The 21,098-nt window shown below is 44.3% G+C and overlaps 1 protein-coding gene across 4 annotated transcripts in view; it reads right to left on the reverse strand.

Moving 5' to 3' along the window:
- Positions 1-246: 246 nt before the first annotated feature.
- Positions 247-21,098, reverse strand: part of abcc3 (ATP-binding cassette, sub-family C (CFTR/MRP), member 3) — a 137,525-nt gene continuing 116,673 nt past the window's right edge. For 2 of the 4 annotated variants that reach the window (XM_072558990.1, XM_072558992.1), the window contains exons 23-31: positions 16,867-17,180; positions 10,185-10,384; positions 9,193-9,319; positions 7,841-7,942; positions 5,477-5,623; positions 4,523-4,681; positions 2,771-2,937; positions 770-964; positions 247-640 (exon numbers count right to left, since the gene is read on the reverse strand). In XM_072558990.1, coding sequence (XP_072415091.1) covers positions 532-640; positions 770-964; positions 2,771-2,937; positions 4,523-4,681; positions 5,477-5,623; positions 7,841-7,942; positions 9,193-9,319; positions 10,185-10,384; positions 16,867-17,180 — 1,520 coding nt within the window. In that variant the 3' untranslated portion in view covers positions 247-531. The remainder of the gene's footprint in view (positions 641-769; positions 965-2,770; positions 2,938-4,522; positions 4,682-5,476; positions 5,624-7,840; positions 7,943-9,192; positions 9,320-10,184; positions 10,385-16,866; positions 17,181-21,098) is intronic. The other 2 variants (XM_072558991.1, XM_072558993.1) reach the window with 1 other exon arrangement.

The following is a 21,098-nucleotide window of genomic DNA, read 5'->3' on the forward strand; positions in this document are numbered from 1 at the left end:
AACTCAGTTTGCAATATCTTTTGTGATAATTTGGATGCCTATATTATTGTCTCTCATTGGCTAGAAAGCACATGTAGATATGTGAAGGCAGCATTCAGATGTTGTCAAAAGGTGCTGTGTAAATGCTTGCTCTTTATGTTGATGTATTGATTAGACTAGCTGAGTTCTGCTTGGTGTAGGGAGTGTCTGTGACAACACTTTGTGGAACAACTTGTTTACCAATTCCACCGTGAGACAAGTCATACATACAGTAAAAATCTTGTTTTATTAAAACAGCATTGTATTCCTGTTGAGTTCATTTTATACATTTACAAAGAATCAAACTCCTGCACTTAAATGCATAACATATAAATACATCAAGTACAAAAATAGAAAGAGTGCTGTTCAGTGATTTTGCAAAAAAGGGCAATCATTATCTCCTGAGTGGGAATGGATTTCCTTTGGCATTAACCTTAGAACTGAAGCTTTAAGTCACAGTGTGGTGCCCAGGATTTCTACCATCTTTGCTGCACAGGTTTGTAATGGTTTAGCTTAGGCCAGTCCAGCATCCTTTGCCATGTTATAGAAGATTCCCTTCTCTGCAATGAGCTTGCTTGGTGTATCAAACTCTGCTATCCTCCCTTTCTCTAGGACCAAGACCCTGCCAGAAGGAAAGTGGAATAAAGTTATTCAATGATTAACAGTTTCTTCCAGGGTTCCCCATTAGCTTGAATCCATTGTCATGTTACGGAATTTAAGCGGTCGCACTGTCAAGTGAATGTCTTCTCACCTGGTATAATCCATGATTGTGTTCAAACGATGTGCAATTGTGAGAACAGTGCAGTTCTCAAACTGGGTCCTGATAGTAGACTGTATCAAGTCATCGGTCTCCAGGTCGACAGCAGCAGTAGCCTCATCAAGAATCAGAATCCGTGTCTTTCGAAGGAGAGCTCTTGCAAGACACACAAGCTGCCTTTGCCCCACACTATATTCAGATAAGGTAAAGAATTTAAATCAATAATGAAAACCAGTCCCTCAGTTTGGAAGCCCTTCACTGGTGAAGGGTGCTGCTGACTGCTGTTGGGTTGTAGCTTTGACTGGGTTCTCTAATCTAGCCCGAGTGATGACCTTCACACGTGAGCAGTGCATTGGTGTCAAGTCACAGACAAGACCAATTCTGTCTCAACTGACGTCTGTAACACAGAAGTGAATCTTTGACTTTTTATTCTGCGTCCCAGCTAATTTACTGAGCCAGATACAATACGGGCTTTCTTTGTACTAATTCACATGATGTCGAAGTCACTGGTAAGGCCAGTCTGTACTGCCTATAGGCCATCTGGGTCCAGTGAGTCACTCAGTTGTACACATTTCAGAACCGTTTTATTTTAATCAATTGTGGGATGTGGGTGTCATTGGCTGGGCCAGCATATATTGCCTGACCCTGGTTGCCCTTGATGTTGATGGGCTGTCACCTTGCTCTACTGCAGTCCATGTGCTAGGTTGGGGGTGTAGGGGCACATAGACCAGACTTTGGTCAGCAGATTTCCTTCCCTAAGGGACAATTGTGTAAGCCCATCTGCATCACCATTTGGTAATTTTGTCCTTGTCATCACTAAGACCTTTATATTTCTGCTTTATTAGCACAATGTAAATTCCTCAACTGGGCTGTGATCACAGTTTTCTGTAAGCAAAGTCATCTCTAGAATACCAAGCCATAACTCCAGCCTTTTACCCTCCCTGTACCCTTCCTTTCAAACCACTGCACAAACTCCCTTGATCCTCAGTGATTTTACTTATTGTTCAACCCAATAATTTAAGTCAAGAATTACCCTGACCACTCCTGTGTCTAAAAGGTATTCCTCAGGTGCTCCTGGATACTACTACAGATAAGGTTCCCTTTATATCTTGTGGAATGAATTTCAGGTTCTCATCTGTATGTCGTCAGTAGAAACAAAAGTATAAGTTTATTCCATCACCATTATGGAACAGGAATGGACTCCATGATAGAATGACATCTGACTGGGAGGGTCCCAGCAGGGAAGATTATTTCTGATCTAGTTTTAAGATCCATGTATTGACGTGTATTTTAGCAGATTTCTAGCTGATTAATCATAGATTTGGGTATCATCTGTTACTTTCACAAGGGAGTGTATGTTGTTTCTTTGAGCTAGGATGGCAGTAATAACTTAAGTGTATGGATCTTCCTGTGCAGAGTGAACACTAGGGTTAAGGTGTACGGTGTCTTTGCTTTTGAGTTTTGGAACCATGAGATCATGCTGCAGCTGTACAAAACTCTGGTGCAGCCACATTTGGAGTATTGCATACAGTTCTGGTCACTGCATTATAGGAAGGATGTGGAAGCTTTGGAAAGGGTTCAGAGGAGAAAAGAAGGTTAAGAGGTGACTTAATTGAGAGACCAGATAATCAAAGGGTTAGATAGGTTGGACAGTGAGACCCTTTTTCCTGGGATGATGGCTAGCATGAGGGGACATAGCTTTAAATTGAGGGGTGACAGATATAGGACAGATGTCGGTCGTTTCTTTACTCTGCTAGGGGTGGGGTAGTGAGGCAAGTTTACCTCTTCTATATTGCATGTGAGCTTTGATAAATCCCTGTCATTATATAAACTGGCTATATGTGCCTTGGAATTGTCGACAGTCAATTGTGGAATAGCAATGGTCATTGTTGTACTGGATGTAGTTTTATTTTGGGCAAGAGTGGGCATGTCTGGGACCAGTACATCACCTGATTTGCTGCAATGAAAGAAGTTTATTATTTGAGGTGGCTTTACCTGAGGTTTTCTCCTCCTTCAGAGCATTCATGCTCCAGCTTGGCTGGCAGGCTGCTCACATACTGTTTGAGGTGGGACAGTTCCAGAGCTTTCCAAATTTCCTCCTCTGAGTATTGGTTGAACGGGTCAAGATTCATCCTTAATGAGCCAGAGAATAGCACAGGATCCTTGAATACACAGTTCAGAAGGAATTAGGAATGGGAACACCTAGCTGTGGTCAAACAAGGGGAGTCTATTCTGATTGTGCAGTTGACAGAACGGAGTTGTGGTGAACATAAGGAAATGGGGCCCAGACAGCCTTCTCCACCTGTCCCTCTATTCCCTGTAACCAAAAATCTTTTATCCCAACCGTAAATCTATTCAAAGAAGAAGAGTCTGTAACCCTCTGGGCACAGTTAAGTTTCACAATCACTGTTAAAGTTTCCTGAGGCACTTGATAAAACGTGGGAAAATAAAATTTATGTAGCGGGTAGCAGATTAGTGTAGATAGACATTGGCTAACAGCAAAGAGAATGAGCAAAAAAAGTTGGCAAAATGTAACAAGTGATTGGCCACCAGGATCAGTGCTGGGATGTCAAATGTTTGCAATTTATCTAAATTGGATGAAGGACAGAAGGTATTGTTGAATTTGATTATACAAATAACTCAGAAGGTAAAGTTGTGAAGAGGAAGTGAATCTATTTTAAAAAGTTTGGTGAATGAGCAAAGATTTGGCAAATAGTGTGTAGGAAAATGTGAAATTGCTCTTTATGACAAAATAGACATATTATCTAAAATGAGACTGCAGAGCTCATTTATTGTGAGGGGAACTGAACACAAGTAGGAAGATTCAGTTATAGAGACCACACCCAGTGTACAGCACTGCTCTCCTTAAAGGATACAAGTTTTGTTAAAAGTTTGGAGAAGGTTTACTAGACTTAAACCTAGAATAGGTATACTGTCTTCAGAGGAAAGATTTCTACAGTTTAGACTTATGTCCACGGGAGGTTTTGAAGAGTAAGAGGTTCTTTTGATAAATTGTGAGGTTTTGACAGTATCGATCTGGAGAAGATGATTGGGGAGCCAAAGTTCGTGATGTTCCCAGAACAACAATCACAAACTTTGCTCCCTATTTAAAACCGTGAAAGCAGTGTCTTTGATGTTGGAGGAATATAGATTCTTGGTAAGCAAAAGGGTGAAAGGTTATGGATAGGCAGGAACATCAATTAGAGGTTACATTAGATTAGCCTTGAGCTTATTAAAGAGAGGAGCAGGCTTCAGGGACTTTGTGGCCGTCTGCACTTTCCTTTGTTACAAACCCAAGTAATTTACTGAAAATAAAGATTCCAGCAAACACCAATTCTAACTGCTTGTGGACAGTTCTGATTCATTTTTAATCAATTAGAAACATGTTGAGGAATTAAAGACCAAAGTTTAACAGGTGCTTGATTGCTGGTGTCTTGATCTCTGACTTTGCATGGGTTGGGGTGGACTGGAGAAGCTGTCCACAGGGGAGGAGCCAGAAAGTTGTGGGTATATAAACCCCACTCGAGCCCTGACCACAGCATCCAGACTGACATTCCCAGTGCATTACTGAGGGACTATTGCATAGCAAGGGTGTGCAGAATAGCCCTGTCTGTAAAGGTGCCGTGGGGATTTTGGGAGATAGTGTCTGCCAATAGGGCAAATGCAGCAATAGCAGATATTTATCCAGGCTTAACACTACAGACAGAAATCACTATGTGACAGCAGGAAGTTAGTAAGGCTACTTACCTGAGGAATGATGGTGAGTTTTGAACGGAGGTCATGAAGCCCAATATCTGCAATCTTTATCCCATCAATGACTATCTCTCCTTGTGCTGCCTCTATGATTCTGAAAAGGCAGAGAGTCATCGAAGATTTGCCAGCTCCTGTCCGTCCAACAATACCGACCTGTAATCAGATACGGTTAGGAACACACCTGTATAGGGAGTGTGTACAGTTCTAAACTGCTACATTCACCCAAGTTTCACTGATCAATCATATACCCAGCCAGCCCCACACCTTCCTGTCTCTAACCAAACACCAAAAGCTCTCTGGCCTTATTCATGCTCTCATTAACTTCACTGCCTTCTGGAAAGGCTTGTGCTTGCTGCCCTTCCTCACACAGATGTTTCTCGGTGGCTCATTCTTGGTTTGATTCTAGGTCAGACAGCTTGCTGTGGAGAAATCCATTTGTAGCTCTATTCTCTTTCCAACAACATCACCTTTCACTAGGATCTGAGGCATTGATAGATGATTGAAATGAGCCAGCCAGGTAGTCTCTCAAAATCCTTTACCCTGTCTCCAAAATTTACCCAATTCCTTCTGAAGCGTAATCCTTTCCTTCAAAACCAGCTTTCAGACAGCACCCAGATCAAGACTACTCTCTCCTTCCCCAATTTTTTTTCCTCCTCATCTAGTCTTTTTGGGAAAACAGTTTAATGTGCCTTTGGGTGCTGTCCCTGACCATCCAAATCGGGTCACCAATATCGCACCCACCCGCGATTAATGTCATCTTTCTCTCAACTTTTTCTCTCTCCACCACCACACCCACCCCCCCTCCCCCAAGCTCATGTGAAATCTAAATTGATGAATTTATCCAGTAAGCACAAAAATAGATAAGGGGGCAAGGAATAGAATCAGCAAGTCGATACGATGAGGTTTAAATGGAATAGAGACTATTTGGATTGGGTTTCCCTCACCCACCTTTTCTCCGCCATGCACACTGAGATGGAGGTCCTTCAGCACCAAGTCCAGACCCTTTCGATACCGCACACTGTATCCTTTGAACTCCACATTCCCTGCCTGTGGCCAGGACTCTGGAGGGCGGTTACCCTCAATTACCCACGGAGCCTGTATTTAGACAAAGGGTTAGGATCAGGGTCATTCAGCCTCTGCCTTGCATCAGGGAGGAGAAAGGGAGGACTGCAGATGCTGGAGACCAGAGTTGAAAAGTGTGGTGCTGGAAAGGTGCAGCAGGCCAGGTAGCATCCGAGGAGCAGGAGAATCAATGTTTCGGGCATAAGCCCCATCAGTCAGGTTTCTTTAAAACCCACAGTGATGAACATTTATCAAGATCTCACTTTGTTACCCCAAATGTAAAGTCTCTGGTTTTCATGATGCTCGGTGGTCCAATTCTCCTCAGTGCTCCAGTCATCTCCAGGAAGTATTTTGGAATGTTTCTAACCAACAATTTGGAACCTGATCTCGGATCCAGAACTCTTTGTTCCACATCAATCACATCTTTGTTCCAAATTTAAATAATTTCGGAGGTGAGGGGAGTGTGACATCAGGAAGCCTGAGCAAAACTGGAATCCGGGAAACTCCTGATTGGAATCATATCTGTCACATGTAGAAAGATGGTTGTGGTTGTCAGAGATCAGTCACCTCTGCTCAAGGACATGGCTGCAGGAGGGCCTCAGGGTAGTGTTATGAAGTTGTGTTGAGTATTCATGAAGTGGAAGGCAGAAAGCTAGAATGTATTTATAAAAAAAGATGAGGAAAGAGAGCATGGTCTCAGAGGAAAAGTGCTTTTCTCAGCTCTATTTATACAGAATATCTGCCGAGCTGCAGATTAGACTATTCTGAAATTGAAACTTATCAATTGGCTGCATGTTTGGAAACCTGAGGCTTGTTTTGATAAGGCAACTAGCTTGAATATTAGCCAATTAATTTAAACCAGGCCCTAGATACCAAAACCCAATCACATTTAAATCTGATTGTTTTGACTTCTTCGAACCAATCCAATTAAAGAAATTAATAAGTCATCAAGGATATAAAATTTTGGAAAATCAGAGCCAATTGTCAGCTGAACAGATAGCAACTTTCAGCTCTCAGAACGCACCATCTATCCATAATAAAGGTACCCACAGCACCTTCATAGCTAATATTTTATTCAAAATAAATTACAGATAGAATATCCCTGACAACAGGATCAGCGGAAAAAGGGGTTTGTGACTGGGGAAGGTAAAGCATTCCAGAAGACATAGTCTCTCAAAGTTCTCACAATCTGTTTTAATGTACAGTTTTCTTATTACTTGGATTTATTTAAGTTGGACCTGTATTTATTGGAACAGCATACCAATAGAATTTAGTTCATAGAATCCCTACAGTGTGAAACCAGGCCATTTGGCCCATCGAGTCTAAAGAACACACTACCCAGACCCACCCCATTCCTAAAACCCTCAGTTAGGGAATAGTAAATAGTTGGGGGGGGGCGGGGGGAAGGGAATTGTTTGATTTGTTAGTAATTCTGTTAATTTGTTCACTGTTAGGGTTAAATAGTGTTACTTGTTACTTACAAAGTACATTTGAGAGATTCCTTTAATTTAACCACAGGGGAGAAGGTGAGCTTTTCTGAGTATTTTTAATTATTAGAAGGAAACCTCTATTCCCACCATAACAGATTGGGGCTGGTGTTTTGGTTAAATTGAGAGGGGTTTGACATTTTCCCCATTGACCATCGCTGTGCACCACCTTCCCCCCCCCCCCGCCCCCCCCCCCCAAACTCTCCATCATAAGGTTTGAAGTTGAAGTGGGGATGTTCACAAATGCACCAATGTTCCAAGTTTGGGTTATTGGAGGGCAGGTAACCAGAGCGAATCCAGCCAGATTCAAAGGCATTATCATTCTGTACCTACAAACCAACAGTCATGTTGACCAATTATTGTAATCGTTCCATTGAGTTTAAAAGAGCAGGGCAGAAGCTTGGAATTCTGTAACTACCCAACCACCCAAAGCCTGTCCGCCTTCAAGTCCTCATTGGACAAGCATATGCATATACATAGAATAGTGGAGGTTAGATGGGCTTCAGATTGATATGACCGGTCAGCGCAACATCAAGGGTCAAAGGGTCTGTACTGCGCTGTCATGTTCTACGTTCTGCAGATTTAGGAGGGTGATGGAATATTCCCCAGTTGGCTGCAGCAGTGCAGCTCCAACAATGCTCATGAGAGTTGATACCATCCAGGACATAGCAGCCCATTTGAATGGTTCTGAACCTTTGGTCCCCAACAACATCCACCCCTCCCCACCCACCACAAAACATCTGGAATTTAGTAGGTCACATACCTCTGTTTCAGTTTCTGAGTACTCTTTAACTCTCTCCACTGCCACTATGTTAGATTCCAGGTCCGATGTCATCCTCACCATCCAGTTTAAAGACATGGTTACCTGCATGATTAGATGGAATGTTCTGGTAATTTAATACAAGTGTTCTAATTCAGCAGTACCCGGATTCTGATTTCCTAATAGTACAAACCATTATGAAATGGAGGTGTCAGCTTTAATCTGTGCTCTAGATATTCAGTAGCAGCAATGTCTACAAGATGCACCAGGGTTCCTCAGACAACAGCTTCCAGACCATTGAGTTTCCAGCAAAGCTATTCACCATCCTGCTCTGGAAATATATCGCCATTCCTTCATGTGCTGTCACTGAGTTAAATTCCTGGAATTCCCTCCTTAAGGGAATTGTGTGTCTACGTATAGCAAATGGACTGCAGCATTTCAAGAATGTAGCTCACTTCCACCTTCAAGGGACAACTAGGGATGCGCAATAAATGCTGGTCTAGCCAATGATGCCCATGTCCCATGAGTGACTAAAAGAATTGACCTGTTTTCAGGATATTAAAAGGGACCAGGAGGAGATGATAGAGATAACTGATGCTGGAGCTCTGAAATAAAAAACAAAGTGCTTGAAATAATCAACATGTCTTACAGCATCTGTGGGGAGGCATCTGATGAAAGGTCATCGACCTGAAACAAAAATTGGTTTCTGTGATTTGGGAATCCAGGATGATGTGACACAGTTTAAAATTTAGGGTCAGCAATTGTCAGAATGAAATTAGGAAACCTTCTTACACACACAGCATGGTTAGCATTCTTGATGTTGCTTCAAAAAAAAGGCTATTGATGAGAGTTCAATTGTTAAACTTAAATTGAGAGATTATTAGACTTTTAATAACCAATGGTGCTGAGGGATATAGGCAAAGCTGGGGTTGGGTCACAGATCAGCCATGATCCCACTGAATGATGGAAAAGGCTGGAGGGGCTGAATGGCCTCATCCAGTTCCTCCATTTACTCTCAAATGATGCCCTCGGATCTTTTATTAACAACTGAGAGCAGAGAGGGCCTTGGATTATCTCAATAAAACATTTCTCCCCAAACCTCCCCGAGAAGAGCATGCAGGTTCTCCCTGGTATCCTAGGGCCAGTACTTCTCCCTCACTTCCTCTCATTGGAACAAATTATCTGATCCTTATCTCTTTTTAACTGTGGGGGCTTGCTGTGCATGAACTGGTTGCTGTGTTTCCTTTTTGACATGTGGTAAGATACGGGGAGGGACAGCCAGAGAGTATAAAAGATAAAAAAGTGAAAGCTAAGCAGAGGCGATGCTTTACATGGATGGTAAAGGAGTCCCTTACCTGCAGAGCGTAGGACACAGACAGGCCGACGATCCCTGGGTTCAGGTGAGCTCGGCCAATCACAGCAAAGAGAGCAGCAAAAAGGACGATGCAGTTACCAATAAACTCAATCCGGATGCCCAGCCACCTGAGGAGCAAGGAGAAGACTCAGAGCTGGACAGGAGCACTACAATACCCATCACCCAGACTCTTCCCCAACTCTCAGCCTGGACTCTACTACCCAGAGCAACCCCCTCCCCCAAAACAGACTCCATCTCTCTGCACAGACTCATCCCTCCCACTGAGGTTCATTTTGAGGGGTTAGAATTGAAAGTTATGTTACTCCTGTATCCAATCTTGGTTAAACCTTCAGTTCCGAAAGATGATCCACACCAGACTTGAATGCCAACTCCTTTCACAATGCTGCCAGACCTGCTGAGTTTCTCCAGCAATCTCTATTCATTTCAGATTTCCAACATCCATTAAAATTTGCCCTTATTTGGTTAAACTACACTTCACATAACACAAATTGTTTAGAATTTCAAAGGACAAAGAGGCACTAGTAAGGGTGCAAAATGGTTTTGTGTGATAATCCCTGAACTGGGCAGTTATAGATAACAGGAAAGACTGAAGAAGCTTTTTCCTTTAGAGACAAGACAACTGAGGGAAAAATCACTTTAAAATTATGAAAGGGATAGACACAGAAGATATTTCTGCAGCACTAGGAGCCAATGACAGTCACTAATAAAACCAACTGGAAACTAAAAGAAACAAGCCAGAGAGTGGGGAGAATGTTCACAGTCACTGGGTCTGATATTGGTACGGAGATATTTAAGGGGAAACTGGATAAGCACATGACACAAGGAGGAATAACAGGATATAGTGATCGAGAGATATGGAGAGGATGAAGGAGATTGTGTGGAGCAGAAAGATCAGTCTTGAATAGATGGGTCAAATGGCCTGTTGCTGTGTCAGTGGAGGATGTTCCTAATGTTCTGGGATCCCTGCCTCACCTGTTTGATACAATGCCTGGGTAATAACTCTTCTGGTTTGCATCAACTTTGTTATCGTTCATGAGGATGAAGCTGTTCTGCCTGCCATACGCTCGGATCACGCTGGAGCCGGTGATGGTCTCGGAGAAGTGAGAGTAGATCGGCGAGCGGCTGACAGACTCCAGACGTTTGAGCTGCCGGGATGTAGCCACATAGAAACGCTACAGTTGGGAATAAAAATTTAAAAATACACCAACTGCGGTTAGGATAAACACGGGAGAGTTCATCTATCACATTAAAATAACAAGCATGTTGGTGACAATGCACCATTATATAGCAGAGCAACAGGAGCGTTGTGACAGCAAGGGGACAGCATCAGAGTAAAGGATAAGGGATACAGCCAGAATTCCTTCAGCAGTCCGTGCTGCATTAGAAATCGTCCCAAAGCTATCAGATCAGCATTGACAGGGCCTGGGGAGGGTATACAGAGCAGCACAATGACTGTGTGTGGGGGAAACATCTACAGACACAGATACACACCCATTCTATAGACATGCTCCCACAGCCATGTACACACAACTCTCACTCACTGGAAACTGATCCTCACCAATGCCAGTTGTGGGCCACCGGTGTTTAGCAAAACTGATTGAAAATGGGACCGGAGAAGCTAAACCTGACAGAGATCCATTCCTATCAGAATCAGGAAGGACAAGGAAATCTGGCAATGGACAGATCCAACCCCATTAAACTGGGAGAACTTCACAAACACCCATCCAAAGTGCACCAGTGAGAAATGTGCTGATTAAATCCATATTGTCGTCAATGGAGAGATAGCTTTCCCCTTCCTAAACAAACCAAGAGTTCCTGGCAGCCTGCTCAGGTACTGCGAGATTTCCCCACCAGGCCAGAATGGCCAGCCTTCCTTAAAGTCACAATTCACAACTGGACAGAGCAGGGAGTCAAATCTACAACAAGATGAAATTATACAGCAACTTTAATGTAGCATGATATCCCAAACCTCATCAGACTAACAAGACAAAGATTAGGTTAGCAATAAATTGATTAAAGAGTTTGTTAAAAAGGAATAGTAGGATCATGATAAAGAGAAACAGATGTGTAGAGAGGCAGTTTCAGAGATTGGGCTGTTGCCCATCAATGGTGGAGGGCAGAGAGTTAAAAGCTGCGGGAGATTATAGATACATGGCAGGGTGACAGAGCCATCAACAAAGTTGCACAATATTAAAATCAAAACTATGCTGCACCCAAAGCCAGCATGCGTCAACAAACACAGGGTGACAGGCAATCTGGTGTGGCAAGAGTTTGACATGCTGTCAGGTTTAGAGAGGGTACAGTGTGGAGTGTATGGGAATAGTCAGGTGTAAGACAAACTGCAGATAAACTGACGTTGAAGTGGACTCAACTGATGTAACAGCTGGGAAGACTTTGTCATCCATCCATCTTTGTGATGGGGCAGAGTGTAACACGATGGGCTGAATAGCCTCCTGCACAAGAACCAGTCCAGCATTCTACGAAATCTGGCTGCTGCCAGGAACAGGACACCAGTCAGTCCCAAAGAAATGGAGATTGTGGAGGGGGTGACAGGCCCAACATTAAACTGGGAGCAACTGCAGCTCGTTCCAGACACACAGGGACAGAGAGGGGAGAGGGAGAGGGACAGAGTCAATTTTGAGAAGGATGGTACTCATGTTGTACTTAAATACACTCAGTAAACAAGGTAGTGCGCAGAGTGAATTTGGCAGGAGCAACATTGTGGGTATTACAGGAATGTGGCTGGGAACTAAAACCCATGGATACACAGCCAATCAAAAGGATGGGCAGGTGGGCAGAGCAGGCGGAGTGGTCTTGTTGGTAAAAAATGAAGACGACAGCCAGCAGTGATAGTCAATGTGTGGAATCTGGGTCGAGTTGAGGCTCTGCAAAGGAAACAATGCTGATGGGAGTTATCTACGGCCCTCCTAGCAGTAGTCAGGATGTGGGGAGGAAAATAATCCAGGAGATGCAAAAGACATGTAAGAGACACTGTTACAAAAATCATGGGGGACTTCAATGTGCAGGTGGACGGAGAAGGATCCAAGATGGGGGCAGAGAAGGAGAACGGAGTCTGGGGCTCACCTGCTGCTGTCAGCTTTGTCTTTTTCCCCTTTTGCATTTTTTCTCTTTGTTTACTTTTTAGATTAGATTAGATTACTTACAGTGTGGAAACAGGCCCTTCGGCCCAACAAGTCCACACCGACCTGCTGAAGCGCAACCCACCCATATCCCTACATGTAACCCTTTTTACCTAACACTAGGGGCAATTTAGCATGGCCAATTCACCTGACCTGCACATCTTTGGACTGTGGGAGGAAACCGGAGCACCCAGAGGAAACCCACTCAGACACGGGGAGAATGTGCAAACTCCACACAGTCAGTCGCCTGTGGCGGGAATTGAACCCGGGTCTCTGGCGCAGTGAGGCAGCAGTGCTAACCACTGTGCCACCGTGCTGCCCGGTGAGCCTGGAGAGTGCCGAGTGACGGAGAAGGCCTCCAGCGGCAGTAACACCAGGATGAGCCAGATACTGCTTCAGCCCAGCCTGGGGTCTCCCAGTGAGTAACTCCCCAGGCCCGGATTCTAGGCCAAGGCTCCAGGTGTGTAGCTAGGCCTGGACACCTCAAGGAGCAGAAGCATCAGCAAAGTGACAGAGAGTGGATCAGCGGGAACATCCTGGAGGAGCAGACAGGGAACAGGAGACTTCTCCCGGCACAGAGACACGGTGGCTCCAGCATCCTAGCCCAACAGTGACCGCCCCGGCCCAGCTGCCTGTTTAGGGTTTCCCATTGTTTCTAAATCGGCTTTCCCTAAAAGCCCAGCAGCTGTTTACTGAACTGTGATGGACTTTTTACTAATTTTACTTTTCTTATTACAATGTGAGAGACCTGTGATTGATGCTGGCACCATAGTGGGGCGATTTATAAAACATCTCACTGCATTTTTCATGTCAAAGTCCACATGACAATAAATTTCTATTCTATTCAAGAAAATCAAGTTGGTAGCTGATCTAAGAAAATGAAATTAGTGGAATATCATTGAGCTTTAGGTTTTTCTTTGGAGCAGCTTGTGGTTGAGCCCCCTTTAAGCGACAGGCAATTCTGGATTTGGTGATGTGTAATGAGGCCGACTTGATTAGGGAGCCTAAGGTGAAGGAACCCCTCGGGGATAGTGACTATAATTTGGTAGAATTCACCCTGCAGTCTAAGAGGGAGAAGATGGAATCAGATGGTAATGGTCTGACAGTTGAGTAAAAAGACACATGGTAGGAGCTGGAAGGGGAGCCTAATAGGAACACAGTGGAGCAATAATGGTGGGGGTTTCAGAGGGTAATTCAGGAGGCACAACAGGGATTCATCTCCAGAACAATAACCTGCTGCCATCAATACACACAGGTAATACCTCCACACTCCATCTTCAAACAGTCCCAGGAAATCTGAAATCCACCTCAACAGGCAGATGAAGTCTTGCTTTCATGTCTCACCCAAGACACAGCCCTCCGACAGTGCGGCACTCCCTCAGCACTGACCCTCCGACAGTGCGGCACTCCCTCAGCACTGACCCTCCGACAGTGCGGCACTCCCTCAGCACTGACCCTCCGACAGTGCGGCACTCCCTCAGCACTGACCCTCACCCAGAACACTGTAACCCAATGGCAAGTACTACCCAAATGATTGGAGAACAGTGCACTGGATAAGACAGACGATTCAGCACTAAGCAGGAATGAGAGGAAAGTGAGGTGAATTCATCAAATGATATTCAGGATATAGAAGTTAGACCTCGGTGGGTACACAGACATGTGGAAGCAGAGACAGAGACACTCATGTCCATGCATGGAGTACAGACATGTGCAACTCATTCCTGCCATCCCTGATGGACACAGACTGTACCCTCTAATGCTTGGGCACATGGAGACAGGCACACTCACAATAATAGGAACGATTTTCACACTGCAACCTCCAGATAAACAATGTGTATAACATCACAGCATGGCCCCGTTTAGAGGTAAATTCAGAGACTGCTCAGGATCTTGGAGATTATTCTGGGGAGGGTCAAAGCAGACTATACTTCCAAGTTGCTGTAATTATTGACTGGGATCTTCCTCCAATACACGGCCCACTGCCACTCCCAGACATTCAGCAAGAAAAGGCAGACTTTCAATCCTCCCAATCAGGGCCTAGAATCATACAGACCATGTTACATGCAGTCATTACTGTAGACTAGATTGAAAGAAGTACAAGTAAATCAAAACATACAAACGCAGAACAGGAATCAGCCATTCGGTCCCTTCAGGGCTGTTGTGCAATCAGGAAAGCTCATGGCTGTTCTGATTGTAATCTCAAAATGTACATGCCAACCTACCCTCAATAACCTCTCACTGCACTCCCTCCCTGCCCCACCTCCAAACAAAAAATCTACCCAACACTGCCTTGAAATACTAAGGGCCTCCACATCCACCACATTTTTAGAAATATTTCCAAAGACTCAATCCTCAGACAAGAGTTTGGGTTATTTTGGAACAGTGACCCTGAGTTTGTGATGCTCAGATCTACTGCACATCTCTCTATGGAGACTCCTCAGAAACTTCGGGTTCAATCAGGTCACCTCTTACTGTAAATGCCAGCAGATATAAACCCAGGTCATCCAATCAGATTCGAATTAGGCCAATCAGTTTAAATTATACCCTGAAAAATACCAAACTCCAAACCAGTTTGAATTGACTATATTGAAAATCTTAAAAGCCAATGACACAATCCAATGCTTTGTGGGTATAAGACCAGGCAAATTGAACAGTTGGGAGGAGAACTGCCAAGCCACCAGCATGTAAAAAGACTGCCCGATAAAAATAGCTCTTTTGAAAAGGTCCCTTTATCGATCAGTAACCTGTGAAACAGAAATCCCTGAGAAGAAGACTGGAATTCAGAAAAAATAAAAGCTGCCTGGTTTTGAGGTAAGAAGTTTTGTTTTATAAATCATAATTGGGAGTTTTATCAGACTAGTATTATAGAAGGGAAGATAACAGATAGGTAAGAGGAAGGAGTTGTGATTAGTTGTTAGTTAATTATTCTCTGTTATACTTTAAGAAATAAAGTTAAGTTTTACTTTAATTACTTTTTCTTGGCCTATCTAATTTTCACAAACCACTGCATGGGATAAATCTTTTCTGTGTTGCTGGTTTTAAATTAAGAAAGAGAGTTTACCCAGTGTTGTAACAATATATTCTGTCCAATCCTCTGTAGTGCTGTCTGTCCTAGTATCAAACTTAAAGGAAAAGGATGTATTTATACCATCTTTAACCTTTCTGGTTAACCACAGATGGTGGATTCATCCCATGGACATTCTTACTCCAGTGGAACTGGAAAATTGAAATGGTTTTGTTTCTCATTTTCACCTGGCCAATTTCTGACTTGTCTTCCTTGATTACTCTGCCTCCGTTTACGGGGATAGGCTTTCTTTTTGGTAGTATTCATCACCAAACACATGTTGCTCTCTCCTCCCCCGTCAGCAATCCAAAGGGACTATTCCCCTACCACCTTGGCCCACTGCTCTACCACTCCAACACCTCATTCCCCTCTGAAGACACCTTCCCTTACAACTGAGGGAACTATAACATTCGCCCTTTTACTTACTCACTCCTCACTGCCCAAGGCTCCAAACATTCCTTCCAGGTGAAGCAGCAATTCATATAGACTTCTTTTAATCCATAATTTCCACTGCTCTCAATCTAATCTCCCTGATTCTGGGAGACCAAATGCAGAACACCTCCACTCAGTCTGCAAGCGCATCTCTAACTTTCTGGTCACTTGCCATTTTGATCCACCACTTCCTCTCTCATTCACATTCCTGCTCTCGGACTGGCGCAGTGTTCCAGTGAAGGCCAACATGGAGCTGGAGAAACCACACCATTTTCCAATTTGGCATTTTACACCTTCTGGACTTACTGCTGTGTTCAACAGTTTCACACTAGGAATTCTATGCTTCAATTTTGTCTGCTTTCCCTCCCAGTGTCTGTTTATTTTTGTTTTGCTTTCAGTTAAGCTGACCTCTGCTCTGTCATTAACCTATTTGCCATTGATTCCTGAAGAAGGGCTCATGCCCAAAACATTGATTCTCCTGCTCCTTAGATGCTGCCTGACCTGCTGCGCTTTTCCAGCAACACATTTTCAGCCCTTTCTCCTCTGCTATTAACCTACCCTTGGTCTTTCTTTCTCTCTCTCTCTCTCCTTTCGGATGATTCCCACTTCATTCTTTATTCTGTTAAACCTGTCATCTGCAATCTTCACACATTCCCCTCCTTCACACATTCCCTTCTCCTCTTCTTGTTTCTCACTTTTTCTATAATATTAACCCCAAGACTTTTCCATCTTTCCAATTCCAAAGTCAGGAATTTGAAATGTTAATTTCTTCATTGATGCTGCCAAACCTGTTGCATTTCTCCAGCAGTTTCTGTTTAATCCCAGGTACAATTAACAGTTAAGGGTGAGATTTAGAAACTACTGGGGATTGAGCTGGAAACAGGGACCCACCCCCATCCTACGACATACAAGAACACTGATGTTGCAAGACCTCACTCAGATTCACAGTTCACTTCAAACACTGCCCAACTCTGCAAGATTTCCAGATCTTACCAGTTGAGAGCTCAGTCCTATTTACCTGCACAAGCCAATAGAAGAGCAGCAAAGGGACAATCACTAGCAGGAAGGCTGGACTCAATGCACAGCAAATGAGCAGGACTGCGAGTGTGTACAAGAAGCAGCGAATCCATATGTCAATGTTCTCAGGAATGTTGACATCAATCGTATCCATATCTTTACCAAAGCGATTCAATATCCTCCCAGAGGGAGTTGACTCGAAGAAGGACAGAGAACAACAGAGGACATGTTCAAGCATGTGAAGGTGGATCAGCCTGGAGGCTTTGAGCATACAGTATGCCCGGCTCAGACTGCTGCCTGTGAGCGTGAAGAGCCCTGTGCAAGAAGAGGGAAAGCAGTCAAAGGACAGAGAACACTACAGAGCACACAACCATAAACGTCAGGGAGACTGGAAGCAAGCAAGAAGACCCTCATTTTTATAGCGTTTTTTTACAACCAATCGATGGTCTCAACAGTGGGTTACAGCTAACGTAGTACCTTCTGAAGTGAAAGCATTGTTCTAATGTTAGAAATGCATTTGTTAATTTGCACACAGAAAGATCTCAAAAACAGTCATATGAACCAGGTAATGTTTCTTTTTATGTTGTTGATTGGTATTGATGGTCCCAAGTTAGGGGCTGAGTACAGACTGTGTACATACAAATAAGTAAGCAGGCATGGAAACTGAAGCAGGCCCTAACACTCAATTACTCACAGCCCCAGCAGCACAGCCAAAACTAGCAAATAACAGGGGCCCAGCTGCTGGTCACCTTCTGACAACCAGACCCCAAGCTCTCTCTCAGCAAACCACCCCCCCCCCCCCCCCCCCCGCAAAATCCATTCTCCTCCCAGGCACGGGTTAGGAAGCGGGAAGTGTAGATTAATAGGATACAAGGTTGGGGGCAGTGAAGAGAAATAATCAGGTGCAAACTGGGAAGGGAATGGGAGAGAGTGAGATGGAGTGAAACAGTCAGAGTGGAAAGTGAACAAGAGACAGAAAAAGCTTGAATAAGAGTTTCATGATCATCCCGGAAATCTGACTGGATCAGCTACGTTTAGCCGTCCTGTGACTAATGGATGCATTTCTCTCTCTCTCTCTCACACACACACACAGATCCAGCCTGACTCCTCTTTGGGTAAGGTTTATTCATTCTGTGGGGAAAGGTGCTGGTGGTGGGGGGGTGGAGGGAGAGAGAGAGAGATGGGACAGCTCAACAGACCAGACACTGGCACCAGTCCAAAGGGCATAGATTGAAAAAAATAAATTAGACTTAAGACAATGGAATTATGATGACAATAAAGTTCAAAATAAACAGAAACTTGACTTTGAGCCTGGGACTTATTTTCGCCTCTCATCTGAAACCAACATCTTCTGTTGGGACCTAATGCCATCTCTCTCACCTCACCTTGTCCAAATGTTAGAGAAATCAAACCTAATTCAGCAGAGGCTGCCAGTGGAGTCTGGGATTACCCTACATTCTGTGTACTGTAGTTTCTGGACTTACACTTCACAGAATGTGTTTCTTACAGGAAAATCCCTCAGCAGGGTCTGTTTCTCTTGATACACTCCTAATACCTGCAGAGAAAAGTACAGGCAAGCGATTGGAAGAGAGGGCAGGAGACTCAGAGGAATGGAGTAAGCCAGCACCAACACAGTGGACAAGACATCGAAGAAGCACAGCAGCAGGTCCTCAACACACGCTGGGATCCGATCATCAATTGTTTCCATGTCTTGTGAGAAACGGTTCAGTATTCGTCCAACAGGTGTCAGCTCAAAGTAATGTGCAGGACAGCGAAGAGTTTGGTTAAGCAGGCGAGCATGCAGGGAACAGGAAGCACAGATACAGCAGAATGCAAACAGCAGCTGCGACTCCATGTAAGATAGGAAGCCTGTTGGACGAGAACAGGGTGTTAACGCACCTAACAAAACCGCTGTTTCTACCCTCTCCCCAGGGGCAACCCTCATTTTAGTACATCAGATGGAGGAAGCTTTATTCTGTATCTAACCCCATGCTATCCCTGTCCTGGGAGTGTTTGATGGGGGGGACAGTGTAGAGGATGCTTTACTCTGTATCTAACCCCATGCTGTCCCTGTCCTGGGAGTGTTTGATGGGGGACAGTTTGAGAGGAAATGTATTTTTTTTAATTCATAGAATGCAGAAACTACAGCAAAGGTTATTTAATCTGCTGCACTTGTTTTTATTCATTCATGGGAGGAGGATGTCACTGACCAGGCCAGTATTTATTGCCCATCCCTTATTACCAGAGGGCAGTTAAGAGTCAACCACATTGCTGTGGGTCTGGAGTCACATGTAGGCCAGACCAGGTCAGGATTCCTTAAAGGACATCAGTGAACCAGATGGGTCTTTCTGAGGATCGACAGTGGTTTCATGGTCATCATTAGATCGTTAATTACAGAATTTTATTGAATTCAGATTCCACTATCTGCCAGGGCAGGAGTCGAGTTACTTGGGTCTCTGGATTAGAACAGTCCAGTGATAAGATCACTAGATCATCACCCTCCCCCTCTCGGCCCAGTGGTAGCTCTTTAACAGAGCTGGCTCCTTGAGTCCTGTTGCCCCAATTGTTTCCCTCATTTTTGTCCCTCCCTGATCCTTGTAAAGTTCCCTCCTAAATAATTACCTGTACTCTTAAAAAAAGGAACAGAAATAGGTTACTCTGCCCAAACTGGCCATGCCAGTGTTTAAACCCAACTTGAGCCTCCTCCACTCTCTTCTCTCCCAAATACCTATCTAGCTTCACACAGAATCATAGAATCCCTACAGTGTGAAACCAGGCCATTCAGCCCATCGAGTCCACACCGACCGTCTGAGGAACATCCTACCCATACCCAGTCCATCCCTAAAACCCTGCATTTCCCATGGCTAACCCACCCTATGCCACTCACCTTAAATGTTTCTGTACTATTCACTTCCACCACTCCCTAACAAAGTGAGTTCCACCTACTCCCACTCTGGAACGGAAAAGGTTTCTCCTGAATCCCCAATAGGATCGCACTTGTACTAACAGCTGGGAATTCTGCTCTTCCCCACATCAGGAAACACTGTCTGTCCCCACTCTGAAACCTGTCGTCATTTGGAATACCTCCATTCAGTCACCGTTGAGCCCTCTCTTCACCAAGGCAGGAGAGAGCCAGTCTGTCAACCCCATTCCTGAAATGTATAGCCATGCTCTTCTGTTCATCTCCACTGCACCCCCTCCAGGCTTACTATGTCCTTTCGTTTTAAAGTAGCTTATTTGGCTGGACTACTGGTGTGCAGTTCAAAGTGATGCTAACAGTATAGGTTCAATTCTTCACTGGTTAAGGTTGCCATGAAGGAGACACCCTGTCAACCTCTCCCCTCACCTGAGGGTGGTGACCCTCCTGTTACAGTCACCTAACAGAAGAGCCACCCTATGTTCCAGTAGGATTGTGGCGACTTTATAGAATGTCCTTTCTGTAGCACAGTGACCAGGCCAGTGTGTGGTGCAACAGAGGTTAGCATCACTTCTCTACTTATTACTTCTTTGCTGCAGAACATCATAACTTAAACAGTTCAGTCTTGTCGTGTGTATGAAGAAACTGATCTCAAAAGATGTTTTACAACTCAACACCAGCCAGAGGACCTTCTGATTACATCATCAAATGAGAATTAACAGTTAACTAGTGTCATTCTTTAATATCCCAGTTTATTTGGTCCAATCAAAACACCTGCTGGAGTGATTGGGCAGGAAAGAGCACGAGTGAGTGAGAGCGCGTGAGATCATGTGATGGAGCTTAAGACAGCAAACGCTTAGGCACGAGAGAGAGAGCGTGCAAGTGAGAGATTGGGTGTGATAGAGACAGTCAGCATGAGACAGAAAGAGGGTCAGTAAGGGACTGGAGGTGTGTTTGGATGCCAACATCAGCTTGCAAGTGAACCCTTCTCCAACAAACCTTCTGTAGAGTTCTGAGGCAAAGGGTGCTGCCAATTTTCAATCCTCCAAATGGGGTTATTGGGAGAAATGTGTGGGAAGTATTGATCTGTATTCTCTGACCTGGGGTATAGCCAGCCACTGTCTTACCCTGTCACACCACCTCTGATGAGTGACTGACCCTCAGTGTTTGCGACCTGTAGAAGTCACACAACAGTAACCCTGTCAGCTCGCATGTGAAACAGGACTGAAACCCACCCCCCAACACACCAATCTACTCACCTTCAGAGAACAATGTGAGGGCCATTATATCTGAGCTCCTGTCTTAGTGACAGGTTT

The sequence above is a fragment of the Chiloscyllium punctatum genome, chromosome 39 (assembly GCF_047496795.1).
Source record: "Chiloscyllium punctatum isolate Juve2018m chromosome 39, sChiPun1.3, whole genome shotgun sequence".
NCBI classification, from domain to species: Eukaryota; Metazoa; Chordata; class Chondrichthyes; order Orectolobiformes; family Hemiscylliidae; genus Chiloscyllium; species Chiloscyllium punctatum.